This window comes from Acinonyx jubatus, chromosome C1, assembly GCF_027475565.1.
Source record: "Acinonyx jubatus isolate Ajub_Pintada_27869175 chromosome C1, VMU_Ajub_asm_v1.0, whole genome shotgun sequence".
Taxonomy (NCBI): domain Eukaryota; kingdom Metazoa; phylum Chordata; class Mammalia; order Carnivora; family Felidae; genus Acinonyx; species Acinonyx jubatus.
In genome coordinates, this window is record NC_069381.1 from 136,638,967 (window position 1) to 136,665,733 (window position 26,767).

The 26,767-nt window shown below is 33.9% G+C and overlaps 1 protein-coding gene across 16 annotated transcripts in view; it reads right to left on the reverse strand.

Annotated features, from left to right (window-relative positions):
* The window catches only part of ORC4 (origin recognition complex subunit 4), a 79,425-nt gene that overhangs the window by 35,857 nt on the left and 16,801 nt on the right, over window positions 1-26,767 (reverse strand). For 6 of the 16 annotated variants that reach the window (XM_015068368.3, XM_015068369.3, XM_053215026.1 and 3 more), the window contains 3 exons: window positions 6,876-6,949; window positions 4,239-4,315; window positions 3,569-3,659 (listed from right to left, as the gene is read on the reverse strand). The exons of 1 other annotated variant lie outside the window; for it this stretch is intronic. In XM_015068368.3, coding sequence (XP_014923854.1) covers window positions 3,569-3,659; window positions 4,239-4,315; window positions 6,876-6,932 — 225 coding nt within the window. In that variant the 5' untranslated portion in view covers window positions 6,933-6,949. Of the gene's footprint in view, window positions 1-3,568; window positions 3,660-4,238; window positions 4,316-6,875; window positions 6,950-20,261; window positions 20,323-26,767 lie in introns of those variants that run through there. 9 more of the 16 variants (XM_015068372.3, XM_027055833.2, XM_053215028.1 and 6 more) reach the window with 4 other exon arrangements.

The window sequence follows — 26,767 nt, forward strand, 5'->3', positions numbered from 1 at the left end:
AATCTACTCCTGAAATCATTGTCGCAGTATATGCTAACTAACTTGGATGTAAATTAAAATAAAACAAAGTAATAAATAAAACTAAATAAATAAATATTGAAAAAAATAACCAGGGAACTCTCTTACATGTTTAAATTTTTTTTTGGTAAAAAATAGGTCTATTTTAGCCAATTTACTAATTAAATGAGTAAAGTTTCAATTTGTATTTAAACATCTTTACAAGTGTTTACTAACTCTACTTCCTTTTTTTTTTTGAACCTTCTCCATGCTTTTAGGGACAAACTTCCAAGATGAAGTTCAGAATAAATTCAGTTGCTTGCTTGCGACCCAAGTTATATTTTTAGGCTAGACCCTTTAATATACACACCACTGAGATACAACTTCTCTGTTGTAATGCCACTTTGTTTCAAGATGCATAGTTTATGATGGAATAATAGGTCTAATGTACTGATTTCCTACATCTCATTTTCTCAGAGTATCACTAATGGAGTTCTTGAAGAATTAAAGCATTATCTAAAACTAATCTTTAAACATTTGTATGATGATGTGTTTTCCAAAGATAACAGAACAATGAAAACAGAAAAAAAATTAACCTTTACTGAAAAAAGATCTAAATTCATATTAAGGGAGTTTATACAGTATCAGTTTTTATGACCTATGCTTATAGTCTGAAATTTTTACACTGCTAAGATAAAGAAATTCTACAACTATCAAATCAGGGAAAAATCACACACAAAACAAGTCAGCTGTGGTGAACATCACAGACATTCACCAAATACTTCTAGCAATCCCTTCTAGGCATCTAGGAGAAATCCACTTCTTCGCTCTCTTGAAATTAGGTATGAGCATGTGACACTCTGGCCAGGCAACTGTGAGGAGATGCAGTCTGTATCACCTCTGGGTAGGAACTGTAACAAGAATATGTGTCTGTGTTTCATCATTCTCCCTTTTCCTACATCAGCGCTTGCACTTTTATGTTTTGGAGGTGTTGCTTTCCTTAAACCTCATGAACCAACTTCTGCTAGCTTCAAACTTTTCTTCTGGAGCTTCCTCACCTCTCTCAGCCTTTGAACAACTGAACAGAATTAGGGCCTTGTTCTGGATTAGGCTTTTGCTTAAGGGAATGTGTAGGCCACTAAAACTTTCTCCATATCAGCAATAGGGCTATTTCACTTTCTCACTACTGGTGTGTTTACTGGAGTAGCACTTTTAATTTCCTTTAAGAACTTTTCCTTTGTATTCACTGCTTGACTAGTGTAAGAGGCCTAGCCTAGCTTTCAGCTTATCTTGGTTCTGACATGCCTTCTTCACTAAATTCAATCATTTCTACCTTTTGATTTAAAGTGTTTTGATTTAAATGTGTGACTCTCCCCTTCACTTAAACACCTAGAGGCCACTGTAGTGTTATTAATTGCCTAATGTCAATATTGTTGTATCTTAGGGAATAGGAAGGCCCAAGGAGAGGGACAGAGATGGGGGAGTGGCCACTGGGTGGAGCAGTCAGAACAAACACATCAATCCATTAAGTTTGCCATCTTATATGCACATGGTTCCTGAAACCTCAAAACAATTATAATAGTAACATCAAAGATCACTGTTTACACATCACCATGACACATATGATAATGAATATGTTTGAAATATTTTGAGAATTACCAAGATGGGACAGAGACACAAAATGACCACATGCTGTTGGAAAAACGGCACCTACATACTTGCTCAACAAAGGGTTGCCAAAAATCTTCAATTTGTAAAATACACGGTATATGCAAAGTGCAGCAGAGCAAAGTAAAATGAGGTATGCCTGTACAAACCAATAAAAATAGGATATTTTTTCCTCTTCCCTTTTCTTCTGGACTACAGACAAATGTTACTTTTTGCTGATGCATAATAATCTATCATATGGATGGATGAACCAGCATTTATTAACTGGTATTCTCTTGATGGGCATTTATGTTGTTCCTGATCTTTCACTATCAATAATGTTGTTGCAATGAGTAAGTGTATATACATCATTTAAAAAGTACAAATTCCTAGAATGCTGTTGCTGAGTCAAAGGGCATATGAATTCGTAATGTGGTTAGATACTGTCTTTTATTCTAGTTATGTAACTTTATACTACCAGTAGGAACATGTGTCTATTTTCCTATAAGTTCACAATTTTAGTGTTCTCAATTTTACAGGTTTTGTCATCCTGGTAGACAAAAGTGCTAATGCTTTAAATTTGTTACTTATAAGTAAGATTGAAGATGCTTATAAGTTTAAGACAGATTTGTATTTAATTTTCTGTGACCTTTCTGTGCATATCCTTTGCTCAGTGTTTCTATTGTTAATATTATTGTTAAGAATTTAAAATATTCTAATAGCTCAAAGGCATACCAATCATATGGCTCTCTTGTTAAAGCTATCCCAACAGCACTGAAGTCAAACACGAAGGAAAATCATAATAAAGAAAGCAAGAATAAAAAAATAGTGGTTATATAAAATGAGCATAAGGACTGAATCAAATACAGGATAGTCAAAATGAAAAAATTATTCTAAATATAATTGTAATATAATAAATGTGAAAAAGTATTCCAAGATTAAAAAAGAAAAGAAATTACCTAGATCTGTATTCCCAACTTATATACTTCAAATACTGGAAATGGGTGAGAAGAGTAAAATACTAAAGTCCTTATTTCCTCACCTTACCTAATGTACAGTCAATATTTATTGGTTATAAAATAAGCAATATTACTTATAATTTAACTTAATTAATATAATTTAATAATTATAATTAACTTATAATTTACATAATTTTATTTAATACATAATTTTACTTCAACACATAAAAATAACTATGTTAGTGAAAAATCTAAATTCATTGCATGGAATATAGCAGAAAAGAAATTTTACGCAGCCCAAGTACTGAAAGTTAATAGTAATATATTCAACGTAACAGCTATAATTTGTCTCATATATCGAAAAGAATGTGAAAAGACAAAATCAGAGGAAAAAGCAAGAGTATGCTTTTGAGGTAACTAAGCGAAATATGATAGAGGGAAAGTAGAAAAGAATTCTAGAAGATGGGAGTATAATGAAAAAATTACTTGAGTTAGGATTAAACAGTAAATATTAATCAAATAGTAGGGAGAAAAGAATGCATGGTATGATAGTTACCCAATTTATAAACAGAATCAATGCCTACCTTACAGGGTTAGTATAAAACTGATAACACATAAAAAGCACAAGTTAAGGTACAGAACATAGATAAAAAGCATAAGAAACATGCTCCATAATGCTAATTTGCTGTTTCTACTGGCAATCACTAATTCTTCAAGGACAAAAGACAATGGGAAAACATCAAATGAAAATTTGTTACTGAGGAGGAAAGTAAGGTAAAAAGGATATGCTCAATTCAAATATACCACCCTAAGTTTTAAGGCTTTGTAGGTCTTCTATTATTTAAAGAAAAAAAACAAAAGAAAAATTAACAAAATAATGAAAATAAAAGATATTTCCGGTATTGGCTAGACGAATCATCACATGTCTACAGAAGCAAGGAAATACCAGAAATCAATAGTTTTACCGTGGTCTTTCCTGATCCTCGGGGCCCAATAATGAGAACAGAGTTACTTTCTCCATGGATAGCAGTTCTTTTTAGCAGCTCAATTAAGTGTCTGAAATGACATAAATAGCCAACATTTAAAAAGGAAGCTAGAATAACTTGCTAGATAATACTTTTTAAAAGCTGAATATGAATATGCACAGAAAATAGGCATTCACTTTTTCTCTCCCACTTGGCACTTGACTTATGCTGTATATAGTCCTACACAGAAAAACACAGGAAGAGATAGTAAGTCCATATGAATCTCTAGAAACTTCAAGAGGAAACCAAGTTAAGTTTGAAATATCTTGGCTTTATGATGATATGGGACAAGGGACAACAGTGGCAATTCTTGGAACCTTTCACTCCACAGCTGGCACTCGAGAATCAGGTACAAGACCTCAGAATTTGTCTCCATAATACAGAAACAACAAAAGATTCAAAGTTAAGGAGCTTTCCTGTTATGAAAACATTTATATCTGCTCTTGCTTTATAATATTCAGTGCTTCTGTATAAAAGCAAAATTTTTTATCTCTATAAAAATGTTAGCCATATTCAAGATAAAATCCATGTAAGGTAACGTAAAATCTATGTAGGTTTTTGAAAAACCTAAAGGGCATCTTTAAGTAGAAAAAGGGATAGCTAAACTTACTTGTATTGTACTTGTACTCCAAATAAGTTACTATGTGGGCTTTGATGACAAAATCTTTCCCGTAAAACTCTTTGTACCTGATTTAAAGAAGTGAGTAAATACAAATGAAAATGTTATTCATGAAATCAAAATGACTGAGAATACACATTTATAGCAGTCAGAATTAGGTATTAATCAATTTATTTAACCCTCCATAAATAGCTTGTGTTCAAGAGTTCTGGTACCATTTTCATGAGTTGTAAAATTAGTGGGTTTTTTTTCTTTTTCTTTTTCTTATCCCAAGTCCCAGAAGAAAGAGGAGAATTTACTTGTGAAATCCAACAAGAGAATTACTTTAGCCACATCAGCAATTGGAGGGCTGTTTTACTGCATGTGAATAAATGATTGCTTCACTTTGTACATAACATATCAGCCAAGGAACAAAGACACAAAAGAATCGAATAACGTAATGTCATCTAATAATGCTCATGAACCACACCTCAATCTCTAGAGACCAAATACATCTAAACTGGCTTAGTTCAAGCCCTATCCATCTACATCTATCATGACAGTCAGGATTTGAGAAAATAAAGTTTAAAAGTCTATATACTTATTGAGGACCTATTAGATTCAGAACATACTACTACTAAAGGAGCATGACCCATGCCTAAAGAAACACTGCAAATAAATTGGGAAGAAATGACATATTGAAAAAAGTAGTAATTCAGCATATAAGGAAATGCTCAATTACATGGAAGAAATTGTGTTCATCTACACCTATAAAATGAAGAATCATTGGAATGAATTAAGAAAAAAAATCTTGTAAGGACCTAAATTTTGAGTTTGCCTTAGAAAAAAGGGCTTAGACTGGGTTTTAAAAAATTATGTCAGACAATCTAGCATAATTTTTAAAAATATAAACCATTAAAGGCATTCCGTTTCTGAATCTGCTGCTACTACAGAGGTCTTTCAGGGACAAAAGTCTTAAGAGGCTATTTCAGATTTGGTCCCATCATCAGAAGAAAGAAGCTTCCAAGATTATTTGCTTCTCCCACACTGACAACATTGGACCGATCCTTCATGTACCAAAAAGATAAATCTGAGTCCTGTTTACATGTACCAGAGGCTCAGCAAAGCAAATTATTCAGTAGAGATAAAATAATCCATATTATCATTGTCTAAGAAGGGGAAAGAATAAGGAGTGATGCCAGAAGTCAACTACATGGATTTTAAAGTTAGCCTTTTCTAAATGTTAATTTTTTTAATATACAAAATTGAAACAATGAAACAGTTTTCTGGCAGGCCTGTTCTCAAGATTAAATAAGGCAGTCATCTGTAACATAACACAGGTATTGTATAGGTAACAGCTGATACCTATAAAACACTTAAATGAGCATCTACAGAGACTCAACTAAACATAATGCTTATTTCTCTACTTATGTAAGATCATTAGAAATCAAAAGATAAACCTCACTTTTTTTTTCTTTCTCAAACTTCATTAAAGTCTAATAGAAAGGCAAGAACTATGTATAACATCTAAGGGGTAAAGTGAAGTGAAGCTGTAGTGAACAGTGAAAGGTTCAAAAATCTCAAGTGATCTGAGATGAAGGTTAAACAGGTGTATACATGTACAGAAACTGAACTGTATGTAGATTTGTGCACTTTACTAGGATATGTAAATTATACTTCAGCTAAAAACTTTCTTTGAAACAGAGTTAAACATTTTCCTTCCAAAAAGAAAGTAAGGTCTTATATGAAGGGATGCCAATAATTTACATTTAGTTTTTATTAGAAAAACACACAGTTCTGGTCAAGCCAGATAAATAGAAATACCAGAGCAGTTATTATACCCACTCCCTACTATATTCCTTAAGGGAGACACACATACATGTATACTCACCATTGGAATACAGTATGCACTTAATATTAAATTTTCATGATAAAAACACCCAACATACCAGGAAAAAAGACAGCATCCTCAATCTGATTAAGGGCACCTACAAAAACTATAGCTAACATCTTATCAATTGTGAAAGACTGAATGTATTTCCCAAATATAAAAAATGAAACAAGAATGTTCTTTTCACTTTTACTCAATATTGCACTGAAAGTTCTAGTTGGGGCTATTAGACAATAAAAAAAAATTAAAGTCAACCAGACTGAAAAGGAAGAAGTAAAACTATATTTGCAGATGACATGATCTTATATATTAAAAAACTAAAGAATACACTAAAAACTATTAGAACTAATAAGTCTGGCAAGGCTACAGGAAACAAGGTTAATATACAAAAATCAATTTCACTTAGATACACTAACAATGAACAAGTAAAAAAAATTAAGACAAAAACTCCCATTTATAACAGCATCACAAGAAGTAAAAGAGGAATAAATTTAACAAAGAAGTACAAAACTCTGAAGATTACATTAAAGTAGATGGACATTAGAAGACATTTGGGAAGGCAGAAGTCAAGTTAGCACTCCAACTATCCAAAGACTTACAAAGAATAAATAAATGTAGTGTAAGACATTCTACCCTTTTGAATGGAAAGGGAGTTATGTTCTCCCTTCACGTTAAAGGGAGAATTCCAGTTAAGAAGATGACAATTCTCTGATCAGCGTTGCATGTTAAGACACCTTAGGATTAATGAAAATACTAACCTGTGAAAGGAGCTCTGCATGTATTAAGTTGTTACTCTTTGATTTACGACTGCTCATTTCAACAAACTGAAATCCTTAAAAAAAAATAAATTAGCATGAATACAAAACATTACTGGCTTGAAAAGATTATTTAAGAACTTACTATCATAGAATCAAAATAAACACAAGTTTTAAAACATGAAAACATGAAAATGTCCAATTTCTCAAACTTCAAAAAATTTGGGCTAAACCTAGTGTGATAATCATTTCACAGTATATGTAAATCAAACCATCATGCTATACACTTCAAACTCATACCTTAATGTATGTGAATTTTTTCTTTCTTACAGACAACTACTCCATTTCTCTTCAATCTACTATTCACATCCCTTCCTTAACTTTTTTTTTTTTAATTATGCGCTTCCTTCATACAGAATGTTTCCCTCCCCATCCATCCCACAGGATCATCACATTCCACAAAACCTTTGCTTTCTTGCTCCATTCACCAACCATACACAATCATTAAAGAGTAGGTAAAATGCATCTTCTCTGAACATCCATAATTGCCTGTATTTCTCTTTACCCATAATCAAATTACATTAAAAAACATTTCCACTTAATTGCCAGTATCCCCAAACTGAGTATATTTCAAAATTAGATGCATTTTAGCATAATGTCCAAATAAAGTTGGGAATGATAGCAGGAATGAAAAATATATATACTATTAAGAAAAAGATAACTTTTGTAAAATTCTTCTTTAGGGCAACATATTCACAGATAAATACTTTTGGTTAAAAGATCTTATTTTCTTCACATTGACTTCCAATAGCAATCCTTTACTAGTCTGGTAATAAGAACTTAAGCAGTGTTTACTTATATACCAGGAACTGTTATAAGTGCTTCGTATATACCTCATTTAATAACTCATTAACTCATATTTTTAATTTCACATACTGACAATTAGATGCCAACCCCTGGAATGCTGTTTTATGCTTCCCTGGAAATGCTAACAGGGTAACATCTGGGAAAGGCTATGACAGATAAACAGCAAGAAAATCTGTCTTCCTTTTATTGTATAAGCTATGTAGCCAGGGCCTAAACTCTGGCTTCTGGTGCCAAGCTCCCAAACTGGAAACTCAAAAACAGAGTCATCAACTGCTGTCTTAACCTTTAAGAATATTTTTTCTTAGGAGAAAATTAGTCTTCTCAGCTGCCCCTAGAAGGCACCTAATCCCTAAAAGGCACCTTCTATCAGCCTAATGTCCATGCAAGGCACCTTGTTTGAGCATCTTTACATTAATTATTTTTACTTGATTCTACTTACTTTATTATTTTTTCCCTTAAATCAGAGTTGTATGTGGGGTTTAGAAAACCCTTTCAGCAAAATGAAATGACAGCCTCACTGTGGTTTAAGATACTCTTGACTATGAAAAAGATCTGTAAGTCAACATCTGAACTCACAAAAAAACATGAAATAATTGCCTACTAGAAAATGAGGACTGAATTTTTAAAAAGTGGGGGAGAGCTTTTACAATATGCTTTTGTTTTTAGGGCTATAATAGCTATTTCAAACTATCACTGAATTTAAAAAATATTTTCCCCATTTCATGGATTAAGAAAACAATGCTCATGAAAGCTAAGTAAAATGTCTGAGGTCATAGGTAGGTATCTAATCTGCCTCCTGGAATCAAATATAATTCAAGTAAACCATTAAAAGCATGCATTTGTCTTCTTTTGGGGATCATTCATGAAAGAAACACACACAGTACTTCAGTGCCTACCTCACTGTAAATTAAATCTTAGTCAAAAGATTAATTTTAATACATTTTGCCCCTCCAAATAACAGTCAAATCTGCACTCCATAACAAAGAATATTTTAAAAAACAATTCTAATTTGATAGACAAAAAACAAGCTTTAGAGCATGACAGAAAATATTTGTAATCCACATATTTGACAAAGGACCAATATATAAAGCATCTTCAAAATTCAACAAAAAAGAAACAATCCAATTAGAAAAATCTGCAAAAGACATAAACAGACATTCCACTGAAGAGGATATAGGGATGGCAAATAAACAAGTGAAAGATGTTTAACATTATTAGCCATTTGGAAAATGCAAATTAAAACCATAATGAAATATCAATACATATCTGTTAGAACAGCTAAAATAAAAAAGTGAGGTAACACCAAATGCTGGTGAGGATGCAGAGAAACTGGATTTTTCACATAACTACTGATGAGAATGCAAACTGGTTACAGCCACTATGCAAAGTTTCTTGCTGGCAGTTTCTTAAAAACCTAAATATATTCTTACCATGCAACACAGCAAGCAACTGTACTCTTGGGTATTTATCCCAGAGAAATGAAAACTTATGTTCAACCTAAAGCCTTGTAATATGAATGCTCATTACAAATTTACTCATAATAACCCTCAAACTGGCAACAATACAGATGTTCTCCAATGAGTCAACAGAATTTAACAAACTCAAACATCCATCCATATAAGGGAATATACTTGAGCAAAAAAAGAGGAGTAACTACTGATACATGCAACAACATACATGGATCTCAACAGTATTGATTACCCATAGTAAAAAAAAAAAAAAAAAAAGCCAACCTCAAAAGAAAATTACATATTTTCTGATTCCACTTAAACAACATTCTTGAAACAACGTGAATAATAATTTGTACTAAAAACTTCTACAGTAATTGCAGTCACCCAAGCTTACATTTGGTACTAAAATGATTAAGAGCCATGTATAGATATTTAGTTCCTCTTACACTTTGTCTAGTCCTACTATTTCGGAATAGTAAATAAAATAAAGCACAGAGGGAAGTGGAAGGAGTCCCAAGATCCACTGGTACAACTGAAATGACAAGAGATTAAGAACAGAGTGGTAGTGGCTAAGAGACAGAGTCAAGGTTGCAGGGGTGAGTATAACTACAAAAGGGTTGCATGGAGAGTTACTCTGTAATGGTGGAACAGTTGTGTATCTTTATTGAGGTGGTGGTCACACAAATCTATACATGGGATCAAATCACAGAGAATTATACAGACATACAAAAATCAGTGCAAGTAAAATCTGCTTAAAAACCAAATAAGACCCATAGTCCAGTTAACAATATTAGAGCAATATTAATTTCCTGATTTTGGTATTGTATTATAGTTATACGAGAGTTATACGTATAACTCTATATATAGAGTTACATGAGAGGTCACCCTTAACAGAAGCTGGATGAAACTGGTTTACAGGACTCTAAGTACTACTTTTGCAACTTCTGTGAGTCTATAATAATTTCAAAATAAAAATTTAAGAAAAAGACAATTCTAATTTTAAAGTTTTTTTCCCCCAACTGCTTAATGACAAAAAATGAAATGAGTAATAGTGGTACAACTAAATCTTGATTATCTGAAAATTGATTATTAGAGTATGCTTGGTTGAATTTCTCTTCAAATTATACCAGTGCATCCAGGGACTACTTCCACTTCCTACTTTGCTTTCTATAATATGATTTTATTTGCTATTCTAAAATAGTAGGACTAGACAAAGGGTAAGAAGAGCTGAATGTCTATGCATGACTATTACTCAAATTGGTGGAACCTGGGTGACTCGAATTATTTAATTGTAGGAATTTTGGTACAACCTACTATTACTTACTGATACTATTTCAAGGAGCAGTGAAATGGGTAATTCCAAGGAATGGCTTACTCTCATATTATTTCTTTAGCTTCCAGTGGACCTGCCTCTCAAATTATGTTCTGCTAGAGTGAACGCACCAGTTTTCAATCTCAGATGCTGGAGTAACAATTGGCCTATTACACTGCCTAAAGAATTTCAACCCAATCCACTTCTGTCACTAGCTGCTTCGATCCCATTTTACATCAACATCATTTCTAGACCAGAAATCTATAGCAACTTTTTTATCGGTCTCCAACTCTTATACTCATTAGTGATACCACTTTCACATAAAAACCCCTCAGTTCCCCCCAAGCCCCCAAATTCTAAATTCCAAATTCTCTAACACCATTTAAAAGGAAGGGTCTGGGAGCACCTGAGTGGCTCAGTCAGTTAAGTGTCTGACTTCAGCTCAGATCATGATCTTGTGGTTCACGAGTTCAAGCCCTGCATTGGACTCTGTGCTGACAGCTTGGAGCCTGGACCCTGCTTCAGGTTATGTGTCTCCCTCTCTCTGCCACTCCCCTCCTTGTGCTCTCTCTCTTTCTCAAAAATAAATAAAAACATTTAAACAAAATTTAAAATAAAAGTTAAAAAAAAAAAAAAAAAGGAATGGAGTGCCTGGATGGCGCAGTCAGTTAAGCATCTGACTTTTGCTCAGGTCATGATCCTGGGGTCCATGGGTTCGAGCACCACGTGGCTCAGACAGCTCAGAGCCTAGAGCTTGCTTCAGATTCTGTGTCTCCCTCTCTCTCTCTCTGCCCCTCCCCCACTCATGCTCTGTCTCTCTCCATCTTTCAAAAATGAATAAACGTTAAAAATAAATAAATAAATAAATAAATAAATAAATAAATGAATGAATGAATGAATGAATGAATGGAATGCTCTGAATGACTAGCTTCTCAGTTTAACTTACTAGCTCCTTCTATTAATATTCTGTCTGAACATTGAACAATTCTTGTATCCTGCTTCATACCAACCTCTGGAATACGTTCCTGTGATACCCCTATATACTCCTACTCTGGGTAAAGTCTGAGGGGATGTGTCTGTCAAATGCTTTCAGGATATATGCTATCTTCTCCTTTCATAAAACTTAATCATCACACAGTGTGATATAACTAACTCTGTGCTTACTTATATGTTTGCTCCACTGGGTCACAGTCTCCTTAAAAGAAGGGTTCAGAAATTATGCCTATCATTGTATCCAAACCAACCAGTACAATGTTGGCATACAACTGGTTTTCAAGAAAAGTATTTGATAAATGAATACATGCTAGGTAGTGGAGGATGTCCACAGGTAAACTAGCTGCCAAAAAAGAAGCCAAAGCCAGGTTAAATCAACTTCTTAGCTAAGTTTCAAATTTTTTAGCAATTACATGCCATGACTCTAAAAAAAACTGCCAAGTATAAAAGAATAATAAATTATAAAAATACAGAATGACTTATTCTCTAATTCAAGTAAAATATATGCAGTATATCTCATGGTAGTGTCACAGCAATGGAATTTCAAAACGGTTAAAATATAGTTAAATTATTTATGAAATTCATTTAACAGAGAACTTACAAGATTAACAAAAGATAAAGTACATGAAAATTTTTTAAGAAATAATTTTTAAATCAAGTTGCAAAGCATATAAAGCTGTATGTCTGGTGATTCAAAAGAAGCTAACGTCAATTATTGTTAGACAAAGACATCAGGAATTTTTATCTTTTTATAAGTGACAGCTTGCTAGTAACATTAAAAAATTAGCAAAATATTCTTTCTGGAATTAGGGTTGTATATTTCAAATTGTATTTACTGCCTTCAATTAAACCTTGAGGTTTAGGAGGAATATTTATTCCAAATGAAGATTAAAATTACTAGTCAATAGCTACACTTTTCCTTTTCTAATTTGTAATTTTGCCATGATTTGGAATATTCTCCTTACTCATTTCAAACTTGAAAATGCTAGATGCATTTTAGCATGTCTGAAAAATTTGGCAATACTTTAAACCTTTTACTGAATATATGAAAAGATTTCCATTTTTGAAATTAAACCAGAAAAAAGTAAAGGTATAAGAAGTGAATATGAAGATACCAGAATTTTTCTAGAAATTTTTAGTTTTTCTTAGAAAGTCACAAGTGATGAAACTAAATATATATATACACACACACACACACATATATTTAAGAACATTATTCAAATTAGAACTGTGAATAAGGAGAAGTAAATGGTAAAGACAATTTATATCAAATTTAAGATAAACGCAAATTCAGAAAGAGCCAAGGAAAAGGAGAACTAGAGAAATGAAATTGGTAGCAATATTGTGTCCTTAAAGAGCTTTGTTACTAGCAGGGCCTAGATTTGGGTTCTTGTTCTGTGGTGTCACTTTTGCAAATTAACTTTCCTAAGTCCTAGTTTTCTCCTCTGCAAAATTGAGATAAAACTATTATCTAACTCACTGGGTATTGTGGGGGTTAAATTAAATGGTTTACTTGATATGCCATGCTGTCAAATCCCATGCACAGTGAACACAGTACCCTTTCTAAATTATCACATTACATTAGAGAAGAACCAAAATGAGGATGAGAGGGGTGCAGAAGCACATCATCTTGTTCTAAACAATTTCTGTGACAGTACTTCTTTGACAATGCAATAAATGTCAAGTGCAACTTCAACTAAGGTACCTCAGAACTATGAGAGCATACTTCAACGGTATACATTCACTGAGTTTTGCTCAATACAAAATAATACAGTTTTAAATACTGGTATAATAAAAAGAAATTATGGGCAGATCAGTCTATAGTTACATGGATCCCAAAGACCTCAAATCACTAATTGTAAGAAGCTATTCAACACCTGGAAGAGATGATTGCTGGGCAGCATCCCCAGAGTTTCAGATTTAATAGGTCTGGGGTAGTGGTTGAGAATTTGCATTTCTGTTAAGTTCCCAGATGATGCTCCTCTTGCTAGTCCCCAAACCATATTTTGTGTACTACTGAGAAAATTGACTTGATTACTTTGCATTCCACATCAGACCTGGTAAAACTGATGAGACCACAGAAGGTAAAGAAATCCATGGGTATAGAAAACATCTCTTCAAACCAAGCTAAGCCTAAAGGTAAACAGTATCTAAGGATCACACTTAAATAGTTATCTAAGGGTTATCAAAACAGGAGAATTTGGAATAGGAAAGACACCAGGAAGCCAAGGGACTTTTATCACGGTAAATAAACAAATAAGCTAGAAAGCTTCCTATTAGATAGAAAAATAGACCACTGAACATAAACCACAAGTAGAATAAGAAAGTGAGAAGAGTTTTTCTTTCCTCTAGTTACTGAAAAGTAACAAAGGTTTTGTCCTATCATCTGATAATTCAGAGAGACTTTGGAGGACATTCCAAAACAGTATACATTCTGTGATCTACTTGAGAGATTCTTTTGGTTGCCTGGATGTTTTACATTTACATGTTGTCCCCTGATTTAAAAGAAACTCAAAAACCTTTCCTGCAAAGAATTTTAAAATTGTTTTGATATATATGCTTTAACAGCATAGAAGACAATGTTTTTACAAACAGTTTTTGATTCGTCAAGATTTGTTGGGAAAAATTAAAATCCCTAGGCTAAAAAAAATTAAAAGTAAAAATTAGTGTCTAAAAAATACTTTGGAAAATAGTTATTAACCTAGTACCAGTCTCAGACTGGTATTAACATGAAAAGCACTTAATATAAAAAGAACAATAAGATGTGCTTGATTCAGGAGATAGGACAAACATTTGCTCTGATGAAGCCAGCTAAATAATGGTGCTAACTGAAGATTACAGTCTCACAGTTCCAATGACAAGATGAGAAAAGCACTAATGGTGTGGCACTGTTAGGCTGTGTCAGTTACTATGATGCCAAGTGGGTGGTCAATGGCAAAGAACAAGTAGTATTCAGGTAGACATGAGCAAAATGGATGAATGGTCATTTAAAAAAAAAAAAAAAATCCCAGGGCAATAGATCTGAATCTTTAGGGGTAGAATCCGCCCCTCCCCCCTTTTAGTGCCATAAATTATTATTCTGATATATAGCGTTGGAAAAAAACTGGAATAGTGTCACAGAACATGCCTGTAGAATTGCTGGTAAATGACAAAGGGGTTGTTTTTATAAAACCTGAGCAACTTAGGTCTGTGTTAATTTGTCCACTTCCCTAGACACTGATCTCTTGAGCAGTTAAGTGTACCATATGAGATTGTTATCAGAGGAATTTATTGCCAATATCCACAGAAGGAAGGTACTTTTTTGCCCAAGGCCACCTGCTTCAAACACTGTTGAGGATGTGATGACCTCATAGCCTAAAAAATGCAGAGAAGCTACCAGATACCCTGTGAAGAGCAGTAAAGCAGAAAAAAAAAAAAAATTAAACAAAAACCACACCTTTTCTTCCTATTTACTTAATGTTTCCATGCATTGGTCTTGGTGAATAGATATTTAATTAATTACCTGCCCTTATTTATCGTACACGTTTATGCGAGAGTTAAAGTTGATTCTTAATTATATAACCTTTTCTCTATATATATTACCACCAGACCAAAGGGTTCAGAATACAAATGAGGTAATGACTTTTTAAAAAAAAAAAAACCTTCACACTTGAAGATACTAAAAACTCTTAACCAGATAACTAAAAATAAACAATGTCATTTTACCCATGCATAAATGTGCACATATGAAGCTACTCAAGCCAGAATATTCATTCACGCAACAGCCAAATAAAGCATACCATTCACGGAATATTCTCACACACACACACACACACACACAAACAGATATAATTTGTTTTTCATTAATGGTCTTCTAGATGTTCTTATATGTCCAGAGCTAAGGCACTAAACTTGAAAGGCTTCCTGGCTATGCTACCCAAGATTTTACTTTCACTAAAAGCTAGCTGTCAATAGAGAAAAAGTTAAAGCTACACAGAACAGGCATCTTTAAAGTATCTGAATGTCGGGGTGCCTGGGTGGCTCAGTCCGTTAAGCATCCAGCTTCAGCTCAGATCATTATCTCTCAATTTGTGAGTTCAAGCCCCATGTCGGGCTCTGTGCTGAAAGCTGAGAGTCTGGAGCCTGCTTCAGATATGTCTCCATCTCTCTCTGCACCTCCCCTGCTCACGCTCGCTCTCTCAAAAATAAACATTAAAAAAATAAATAAGTAATAAAAAAATAAAATGTCTGAATGTTAATCATTCTTCTCATCTAATTATACTGTTAACATTCCTCAGGATCATGTAGTATAGTGGAATCAAACTAAAGGGTAGTTAGATCATAGCCAATTCATCTATGATGGGATTCTGCTCTTTATTATTTCTTATATCCCTGTGCACCCAGCGAGGTACCTTCAATGTGGTATGTACAATGAAATGCAGTAGGTCCAGTGAAAGCATTCTTCTCACAAAACAAGAGTACAAGCTCACAAATTATTACTTTTTTATTTTAAAAAGGCAAAGGAAAATCAGCTGGCATTAATGAAGTTTTGGACCCAAGGGTAACCTTAAACTATAATTAGAAATATACACAAAGAATCAATCATTTGCTTTACTCTATGTAAGTTTCCCAAATATCATTAATTGCCTGGGAAAATTCTTCTAAAACATGATTTGCATGTCTTGGTCATAAATCTGGGTCTACAGAATGTTCTCTGATGAACTTTGCTCTACTTCCAGGTCTAGGACTCACTGCTCTACACTATTGGCTCAAATAAGTGAATTGCAATGTAGCTCTGACTTCTCTCTTAGGTCATTCTACTCAGTTCTGACATACACATAAAGGTGGATACATATAGAGGGTGGAAAGCTTCTCACCACACCAATTCCAGAGCACTTCTAAATTGTAAATCAGAAAAGTACTGACCACTGAAATTTGTTCCTATGTTGACAAATGACCAAAACGACAGGAATTATAAAATTATGTCACATGAAGCTGCCTGCTCAGAGTAGCCTATCTACATTTTCCATGGTCCCTACAACTCACACTAATTGAAGAAGAAATGTTAAAAGGTGAAACACTAAAATATATTCCTTGATGGATACTTAGCAAACCTGTATGTGGAATTTTAGACTTTTAAAGAGATGTTAAACAAAGCAGGATGACTACATTAATTTAAGATACAATCATGTGTATATTCAGCTTCCACTTACCAACTGAGGTGGCTTATTTATCACAGTAATTACCCATTTCTATTCTTTCCAAAAACTACATGTTGACTAATTCCTAAAAATTATGAAACATGTCCTTTACTGCTCCTGAGATTTCAATGGGCACTTATAGCTCTTCTTTATCATAATGCCTTCCTCAGCTCCAACCTTCACTCAGAGCCTCTATACATCATTGTCTCTACATCATATATTTTAAATTAACTCTGGCCAACAATAAAACATAAAAGCGATTATTGTGAAAATCTCTTAACTTGTAAAAACATAACAAGAAAAGAAATAAATGACAGTAATAACGTATTCCCAAATAGAGCTCAATATTCAGCAAGATGTCAGGTTGTTTTCCCAGCCTAGAGATGGTAAACATAAATCTACCAGGTAGGCACAGCCAACTTAATGTCTTCACCTTAGTTTGGTTCTAATCATTGTCTTTGGGACTAACAGAATAAGAAATGATTCAGGGAAAACCAACTTGGATAAACTCCTGGGGAAGTCCTTTTAAGTCAGATTTTTGTTTTTTTAATTGAACTACAGATGGCACATAATGTTACATTAGCTCCAAGTAGAGAACATAGTGATTCAAGAAGTCTTTACATTATGCTTTGCTCACTGCAAGTGTAGCTACCATCTGTCACCATACAACAATATTGCAATACCATTGACTATATTCTAAATGCTGTACCTTTCACCTCCATGAGGAAATGCTGTACCTTTCCTATACATTCCATAATTGGAAGCCTATACCTCCTACTCCCCTTCACCCATTTTGCACATCCCCCCCCCACTCCCTTCCCCTCTGACAACCATCACTTTATTTTCTGTATTTCTGGGTCTGTTTCTATCTTGTTGTTTATTCACTTGTTTTGGTTTTTATATTCTACATATAAGTGAAATCATAAGGGATGTCTTTCTCTTAGCATAATTTCACTTAGCATAATACCCTCTAGGTCCATCTATGTTGTTGCAAATAACAAGATCCCATTCTTTTTTATGCCTGAGTAATATTTCACCAATTCAAACAAAAAAATCAGATTTTTTTAAGTTTAGTAAATTGACCAAATATCTCCCAGCTTGCTGATTAATAACAGGATATAATATCTGTATTATAAGATAAAACCAAATTGTAACTGGTAATATCTAAAACAACTTCAAGTTATCAAATCTTACAAAGGCACAGATTATGACACTTGCTTTGATAACCACCAGCTATAGCTGAGAATAAGCTGCTCAATAAATTACTGAATTGATTTAACAAATATTTCAAAGTAAAAAACATTGTTTCACCAAAATAATACTGTTGCTTTAAGTCACTAAGTCCTTTTATGCCATAGATTTTAGGTACTCAACTTGTCAGCTGTGTAAATTAGATATAAATTTTTTGGTGGTATTATTACATGGTGATTAACATTTCTCGACTAATTTGACTCAAGACATAAATAAGATGGCTATACAACATATTTGTGTGTCTATATATATATATATATATATATGTATAAATGATTATGGTTTCAGTTTCAGACACTGCTTAAAGGAATATTTTCACCCCATTAAATAGAAATTGTTACCTGGAATGACATTACAAACAAAATAGAAGATAAATGCAATCTAAAAAAAATGATTAAATATTTATTTAAATAAATAAATGTATAACTGCCTCCCTGTATTATAATGAGAAAACCAAGTAGCACCAAGCTAATAACAAAGATTCTCAATGAATTCAATTTAACAAATATTTAGTGAATGGGTACTTATTACAAGGCCCTATGAGAAGCAGTATGGGAAAGATAAAATATTAAAGTTGGTCTCTATCCTCAAAAAGCTTAAAGTCTGACTGGAATAAGATATATGAATATAAAAGTAGAAAAAAAGCAGTGAAAGTACAAAACAAGGAATAAACTCATGGATTTAGTAATGAAACGGGTCTTAAAGAACATACAGTCCACTTTTTATTAAGAGTAGAAATTGGGCAGAGAGATTTTTTTTTAAAGTTTATTTATTTGAGAGAGAGCGAGCGAGAGGGAGTGAGCACTGGTGCGTAAACACACATGAGTGGGGGAGGGGCAGAGAAAGAGGGAGACACAGAAGCTGAAGCAGGCTCCAGGCTCTGAGTTGTCAGCACAGAGCCTGATGTGGGGCTCGAACCCACAAACCATGAGATCATGACCTGAGCCGAAGTCAATGCTTAACAGATTGAGCCACTCAGGTGCCCCTACAACTTAGGTTTTTAATAAATATCTGTATTTTTAAGATAAAAAAACTTAACATTAGAAAGTAATACTTATTTATCACATAAACTTTGGAAAGCCAATAAAGAGCCATGTGGATAAGGATCATTGAGCAAAATGAAATCAGAGAATAGTTGTCCTTGCAATATCTAATAACGAAGAAATGTCCTGGGGGATGATGGGAAAATGGATTATGGAACCTAGGAAGCACCAGGAATCCTTCTCCACACCTAGAAAGCAACTGTACAGGGAAGAATCCAATATAAGTATTTTGGAACTCTAGAGTCTATTTACGGTTTTTAATATTCAGAGGAAGACTTGCAAAGCAAATTGCCAATAATTTTGGTTAATTTCAGCTCTTTGCTCAGTAGCAGCTATCTATCCCCCACTACTGAGCCCAATGGTAGGCAACTATGAACCTGTTCCTTGAGCATCTTGCACATAGCTTATGGTGACAGACTGGTTACAAAGGGATCCTGTTGCCCAAATGTCAGGGATTTGTGTTGATGGTGGCTTTTCACCTCAGAAATAGAAAGAGACAGGTTGCCATTATTATTCCATTTCCCCTTATTGTTGGAAGTCCCTCTTTCTCCTGCAGGTATAACTTCCATGGGAATAAAAAGGCTAGTGCCCACTTTCCGTCCCTTTAGTTTTTTCTTCCTCTTTTCGGAAGCCAGAGATTACAGACTAGGACATTAAAAAGAAACTGTACAAATGAGGGGAATTAGAAAGTCATGATACATACCCAGGGAAAGGTGATCGTAATTTCATACCTCAAGCTGATTTTTGGCACAGAGACACACTACAACAATTAAAAAAGTAAAATAATAGACAAAGACAAAAAACCCCAGCAAACTTTGCAGAATAGGGATATCTTCTGATTTCTAGAATTGTAAATTATTAGATTCAAATGCTCACTTTTTAAATAGAAAATATCAGGTCATACAAAAAAAAACAGGGGGGGTAGCAAACACTTCTTTTTCAAGGGAATAGAGTCAGTAAAGTTACAAGGAGAAAAAAATTTTAATGGAGCCTACACTAGTAATGTGAGCAGGAACTGTAACACTGTATACCAAAGAAACCATTTACAAGAGAAAACAGGTGAGAATATGTCCCATTTACTTAGTTTTAAAATTGTCCAAGTAGGTCAAAGACACAACAAAGAGTCTTTCCTACCCTGCAGATGAATAGGCTCCAAACTAGTTGGTGCAAAAAAAACCCTCTCTCAGGTAAAACAAGTATTTATTTAAAGGGTTCTATTTAAAATATTTATCTAAAACATGAGAATTAAATTAAGCTTAGATAATATTTAATATATAAATTGACATTAATACCTCCACTTGATCTGTGTTAGTTAGTCATGTCATGTCATGTCACAACAGCAATCTAGGAGCCCTAAGAAAGAATGGGAAGTAAGTAAAAGATAGGGGTTACAAATTGCACCATGTTTATTCACATTCAGCTTTTTACTATATGAGTTAAGTATGTGAGTCCAGTTGGATGGATAATGAACTTAAAGGTATTGTTATGACGTTTTAAAGGAAGATGAACTAATTCAAGTACTATGGTGGGGGCGGGGGGAAGGACAGGTCAAGGACAAGGACAAGGACAAGGAAAGAGAAAAACCAAAAATAAGTAGAACTTTAAAAATAAAGGTAGGAAAGAAAGATTTTTGAAAGAAATTTGTGCTATGGAGAAAGCATTTTAAAAATGTTTTCATCTCTGATTTTGTGTCTGAAAATGATGTATATTATCTATAAAAATCTTTATAAATATACAATTGACACTTAGGAAGAAGACTTTCTAACACATATACCTATAAAGAGCAGAATGAGCTTTATTTATATCAATTTGTTAAAAATATAAAAACACCTTTACAATCAGCTTGGAAAAACACCCAATTTATATGAGTAAAGATGAAATTTACTAACAGAACTCCTACAAAATCTATGTAAAATTGGTGGATGGGACTGAAAATGAAAAACATACAATCATTATTTTTACAAGACTTTTTTTTTTTTAAACAAAACTCCGAAGTTCCAGCAGAGAGGAGTATTTGTGACGAGAACTCCTGGTTTAAAAAAAAAAAAAAAAACTCCGATGAAGAAAAAAAATTGAAAATAATACCAGTATCAATCTTTAATTTAGGTAAAAGTAAAAATACAAATTCTACTACTGCTTAGTGTCTAACTCAGTATGGCTGACATTTTTCAAAGAACAGTAAGAATGCACAAAACATTAGAACTCTGCCTCTCTTCAGTTAGAAAAATGTCCTTGATTGGATAAATAGTCAAATATTGTAAAACAAGAAATATTTTAGGAGAAATCTGTGGGCGGTTTCCACATTTTGTCATTATTCTTTAAGATGAAACTGAGGTTAGAATATATGTTTTTCAGCCAGCTAGAATTAGTTTCCACACTTACCTCTTGCCAGTTGGAGTGTTTGCAGCAAGGAAAAGATTAAAATAGAATTAAAGAAGGGTTGAAGGTAGGAGAAATAAGGGACAAAATAGGTATAAATTCCAAGTTTACAGACTAGCAAACATATTGTTAGTACTTCCTAAAAGGATCAAGTTGAAATGCTATCTATGATATCATGTGAATTTAGTAAGTCAAGTTAGGCAGAGCCTCTGGTGAGATGTTTCCTTGAGTTCCCCAGAGATGAAGAGTAATCCCAAATAATCCCAAATAATTGTTTTTTTGTTGTTTCTAGATATAAGTCATCCACAGTAAAGTAACTAGTAACTCCTGACAACTTCTTAAATTTTTTTCTTCTTCATTTGTTCTCAGGGAATAGAGGGGACACAATTTACTCAGAAACTCACTCAGGCTCAAATGAATTCAAAGTTTAATCATCTTTAGTATAATTACATAATGACATGCTATTCTCTTCATTGATATATTTTAATATCTATAATGTCTAATACTCAAAACTGACCAAATAATTCAGACTGAAAGGTTTACAATTCTCCAGAAAAGCCATGCTCTCTCTTACCTTTTAGTTTTCAGTACTGCATAGCAATGTGCCTGGAACCACATATACACATGGAGACATATCATGTACATATGTATCTATGTACATTTATGTGCATAGATACATACAGTACTTTGTAAAGTACTATTAGAATCGTCATATTAATGAATATGCCCACGGAGTTGTTTCTAAGAACATTGGTGGATGAGCAGTCAACAAAATAAGTAAATACTCTCATTGGGAAAATCATAGGTTTAATAACACAAAATCTTCAGGTAAAAAAGGCATTTATAAGTTACTGCAACATTTTATGATTATTAACGATGAAACATCCCATATAAATATCAATTTTGTATTAGTGTAAAAGAAAATATTGAGAGAACTTCTTTAAAGCACACATTTAAAATATATTCACTTTTGAATTATATAGGCTAATGAAAGACGCAACACACATTGGCAAATAATCTAGAAATCCTTTCAGCTTTTGAAATGCATTGTATCATTTTACCGGCATTGATTTAGCTTGTAAGTTTATCCTAAATGTTATACTGGTCAATTATACTCTATTTTCTCTGAGCACATGGAATGTGACTAGAAATATGCTGAATAGAAAGAGGAATGAAGTCTGTGAATCAAAGCTAATATGCTTACTTAGGTGGATAAACAGCATAAAGACAACAAAGGCTTGAATCAACAAAAACATCATTTTGTTTTGAATGGAGGAAGGTACCAAAAATAGAAGTCGATTTAAGACCTGGCTTCTAAAATCAGTGAGTAAGGAGAGAACACGTGTATATAGATTTTTTTTTTTGAAAAGTATATGGTATACTTTATAGACATAAAGTGTAATATTGTACAGTATTGTATTTGCTTGCAAGTGCAATTACTCCAGGGCATATGTTCATTTAAGAAGAATAATGAATAGGATCCTCCCCACTATTTAGTTTTTTTCCTTTGACATGTTCACAGGTAAATTTATGTAAATGTAAATACGATATGCTACAACCTCAGTGAATCAATTAACAAATGTTAAACTACTTTTAGAAGAAAAAAAGACTGAAAACACTGCCTTTGGAAAAAAATTTTGAGAATTTCTAGAAATAACCCCATGTAAACCCAAAATCTTACAATTTATCCTAAAAACTTTAAGAACAGTTTGTTGTTTCTAATGAGAATCTTCAACGTGTGCAGGAAACACAGGGAGATCAAATTCCTATAATTTGAGTACTATGGCCCAAAATTATATTCTCCCATGGTGTTTGCTAATGAATATTAATGCATATACATTCCCTACACCCATCAGCATGCTTAGATAACTCTGCCATGACAGACAAAAATTTAAGTTTAAACATTTATACTGTAATTAGGTTTCCAAATAGTTGGATTTTTTTAAAGGGAGAGAGTCCCCAAAAAGGCTTTTTTTTTTTTTTTTTTTTTTTTTGCTTTAAAAGGACAGCTTAGAATTTTTTCTTATATAACATGGTACAAATTCAGAGGAAAACTTTATCTTTTTGACACTCCAAACCAGAATTCTCAGGAACTTACATTTTTCCTTGTACTGGAAAATAGCTGTTCATCATGATGATTTTAAGGCAATAAAATACCCAAAATGTCTTCATAAAAGTGATACTTATTTTTAGCAAGATCATCAAACATAACTCCCTCATTTTTACATAAGAAAAAAATGAGACACAAATTTACTCAGAGACCCAGTTGCAGGCATATTCAGGTTAAGAACTCAGGTGCAATAACATGTCTATCCTTTTCTGCAACCCATCCCCACCCACCCAAGGTTAAAGGGCTGTCAATGAGAGGACTAACTGATGATCAACTGTGGACAGACAGGTTCAAATATACTGTTTCCTATATTTGTGTCATTTTTTATACACCTCTTCTTATGTAAACACCATTCTCTATTCGGAAAAAAAAAAATGCTATTCTTTAATCAGTGACATAAGGAAAACAAAAATAAAAACCACTCTCATCGAAACAAAACTCCCAACAATAAACAAAAGCACTGGTCTGGTTAACTGGCTACAGGGAGCACTCACTCTTCTAGCTGAAAAAGTTCAAATACATTTGACCAATGAATTTCCTAATTCTTAAATAAGATAAAGGTAGCTCATGAAACCCACATTATTTCCTTGAAAAGGCATCAGGTAAGCAAACACAGAATTCCCAACACTAGATCTGTGGTGCAATATGCTTGCTAATAAAAAATGGTCTTTTTGAAGTAAATACACACGAAAGCAAAGAGGAGTCTTTTCTCCCTTTGGAGCCAGACTACACTGCATAATTGTGAGACAAACCATTAGGCTCCTGTTTACAATAAAAAGAACAAATCTATACCATCAGGTAAGCTAAAAAGATGACACGACCAGAATGCTGAAAAACTTCTGTTAAGACATAAAGCACACTGACTAAACAGAGGATATTATAACCCAGTATTTGTAAAAGACTTCCATAAAACCTAAGTTCTCTTAGGACCCTAGAATAACTACAAGATCTAAAGGAAGAGGCCAAAAACCATAAAAGAGATGAGGAAAATGAATGGTAAAGGAGTTTACCAATCTTTAATTTTTTTTTGAGACACAGCATCGAAGTAAAAGTGGGGGAGATGAGGAAGAGGAGGGAGAGGGAGGGGGAGAGAGGGAGAGAGTATCCCAAGCAGGCTCCATGCTCAGCACAGAACCTGATGTGGGGCACAATCCCATGGTCCTGGGATCATGACCTGAGCCCAAATCAAGAGTTGGATGGTCAACCAACTGAGCCACCCAGGTGTCCCCCTCCCCCACCCTTTTTTTCTACCAATCTCTAATTTTGAACTCAGCAGTTCCATTTATCCAACTCAAATGCACAAAACTATAATTATCTACATAAAGTGAGAGCTTTTTCAGAAGACAGGCATGCATAAGAGAAGGTCTCATACTCAAAATGCAAGGTTTTTCTTACAACCTAAAAGAAAATTTAGTAATTCCACTTTATTTTAACTAGCTTCCAAAATGGCCCTCGGTGGTTCTTAACTTCTAGTATGCATATCTGTAACCAATCCACTACCACATTATAGAGCTGGCCAGTGTAACCAAGAGGATATTGTGAAAATAATGGAGTGTGACTTCCGAGGATAGGTCTTGATTTCATTCAAACCACCTACTCTGAGGGAAGCTACCTGTCATGCAATGAAGTCCTGCAACTCTATGAACAGGTCCATATGGTAAGTAACCAAGCCTCTTATCAAGAGTCAGTAGAAACTTGCCAACCATGTGAGTGAACTATTCTCCAGCTCCTGTAAAGCTTTCAGATGACTGCAACCCCAACTAACATCTTGATTGTAACTTCATGAGAGTTGAAGAACCACAACTATCCAACTAAGTTGCTCCTGAATTCATGACTGACAGAAACCATGTGAAAAAAATGCTTGTTGTTTTAAAACACTACTGGTTGCAACTGTTGTGAAACAGTGTGCTACATAGCAACTGATAACCAATATTTCCTACTTAAGAATTTATAAAAAACACTAATAGTGATAATCCAATTATTAATAGAGAATTGGTCATAAATAGTGTAAATTTCCCCTACCATAAAGAAAAACAAAAAACCCCACAAAATCCAGAGAAAAACTTTTGGTATTTTTGAGATAATAAAAATATATTGATCTCAGGCCCTGGTTCCTGCACATACTCCTGAAACCCTTGTAATTTCCTCAGTGTTAAGAGCACTGGGAGCATTTTTTTGGTTCTAATATTTTATCTTTGACCCTGGTTCCTACACAGGGCTCCTGAAACCCTTGTAATTTCTTGATTGACAGGAGTCTCTTTTGTTCTAATGAGGCAGCTTTTAGTGGAATTGTGGATAGGTCCCGGTCACTAGAAAGAGGAAGCCATGATTCGAAGCTTGGAATTTTCAGCCCCACCCCTATTCTCTTGAGAAGGGAGAACTGAAAATGGAGATGATGATAGATCATGCCTGTGTGATCATGCCTGTGTGATGAAGCTTCCCAAAAGTAAAAAAAAATCCCAAAAGTATGAAGTTCAATGAATTTCTGGGTTGGTGAACACAGGAGAGATTTAGGGAGAGTGGCATGCTCAGAGAGTACATTAAAGTCTACACCCCTTCCCACATTCCTTGCCCTATGCATCTCATCCACCTGGCTGCTCCTGAGTTATGTCCTTTTATAATAAACTGCTAACCTAATAAATAAAATGTCTTTCTGCATTCTGTGAGCCACTCAATAGCAGGGGAACATTGGAACCTCTGATCTACAGCAGGTTAGTCAGAACAGGTGACAACTTCAACCTGTGACTGGCATATGAAGTGGGGGGCGGGGGAGTAGTTTTATAGGACTGAGCTCTTAAACTGTGGAATCAGATATGATCTCTAAGTAAACAATGTCAGAATTGAGATGAATTGGAGGCCACCCAGCTAGGGTCTGAGAATTGCTTGGTGGTGTGGGGAACACTCCCTCCAATACTTTTGTTGGAACTGGGTGCAGAACTACTTGGCATTAAACAAGCTTGCAAACTTATTATTAAAGAAACTAAATGTGAAATGTGTAACATTTAACTTAAAAAACTAAAAAAGTTTAAGTGAAAAAGTGCATAATGTAAAATAAAGGCAGAAAAATGACAAAATAATTATTAACAAAACAAATAGTAAGAAAAGTAAAGGCAGAAAACATGAAAAAATCAGTGATCACAAAAGAAATGGGAAGGGTGCTCAAAACTTCGCACAAAAATAGCTATAGCACCAAGGAATTCTAAAATTTAAATTTCTTTTTATGTTTATTTTGAGAGGGAGGGAGAGAGCGCGCGCTAGAATGCACACAAGCGGGGTGGGGCAGAGAGAAGGGCAGGGCAGAGAGAAGGA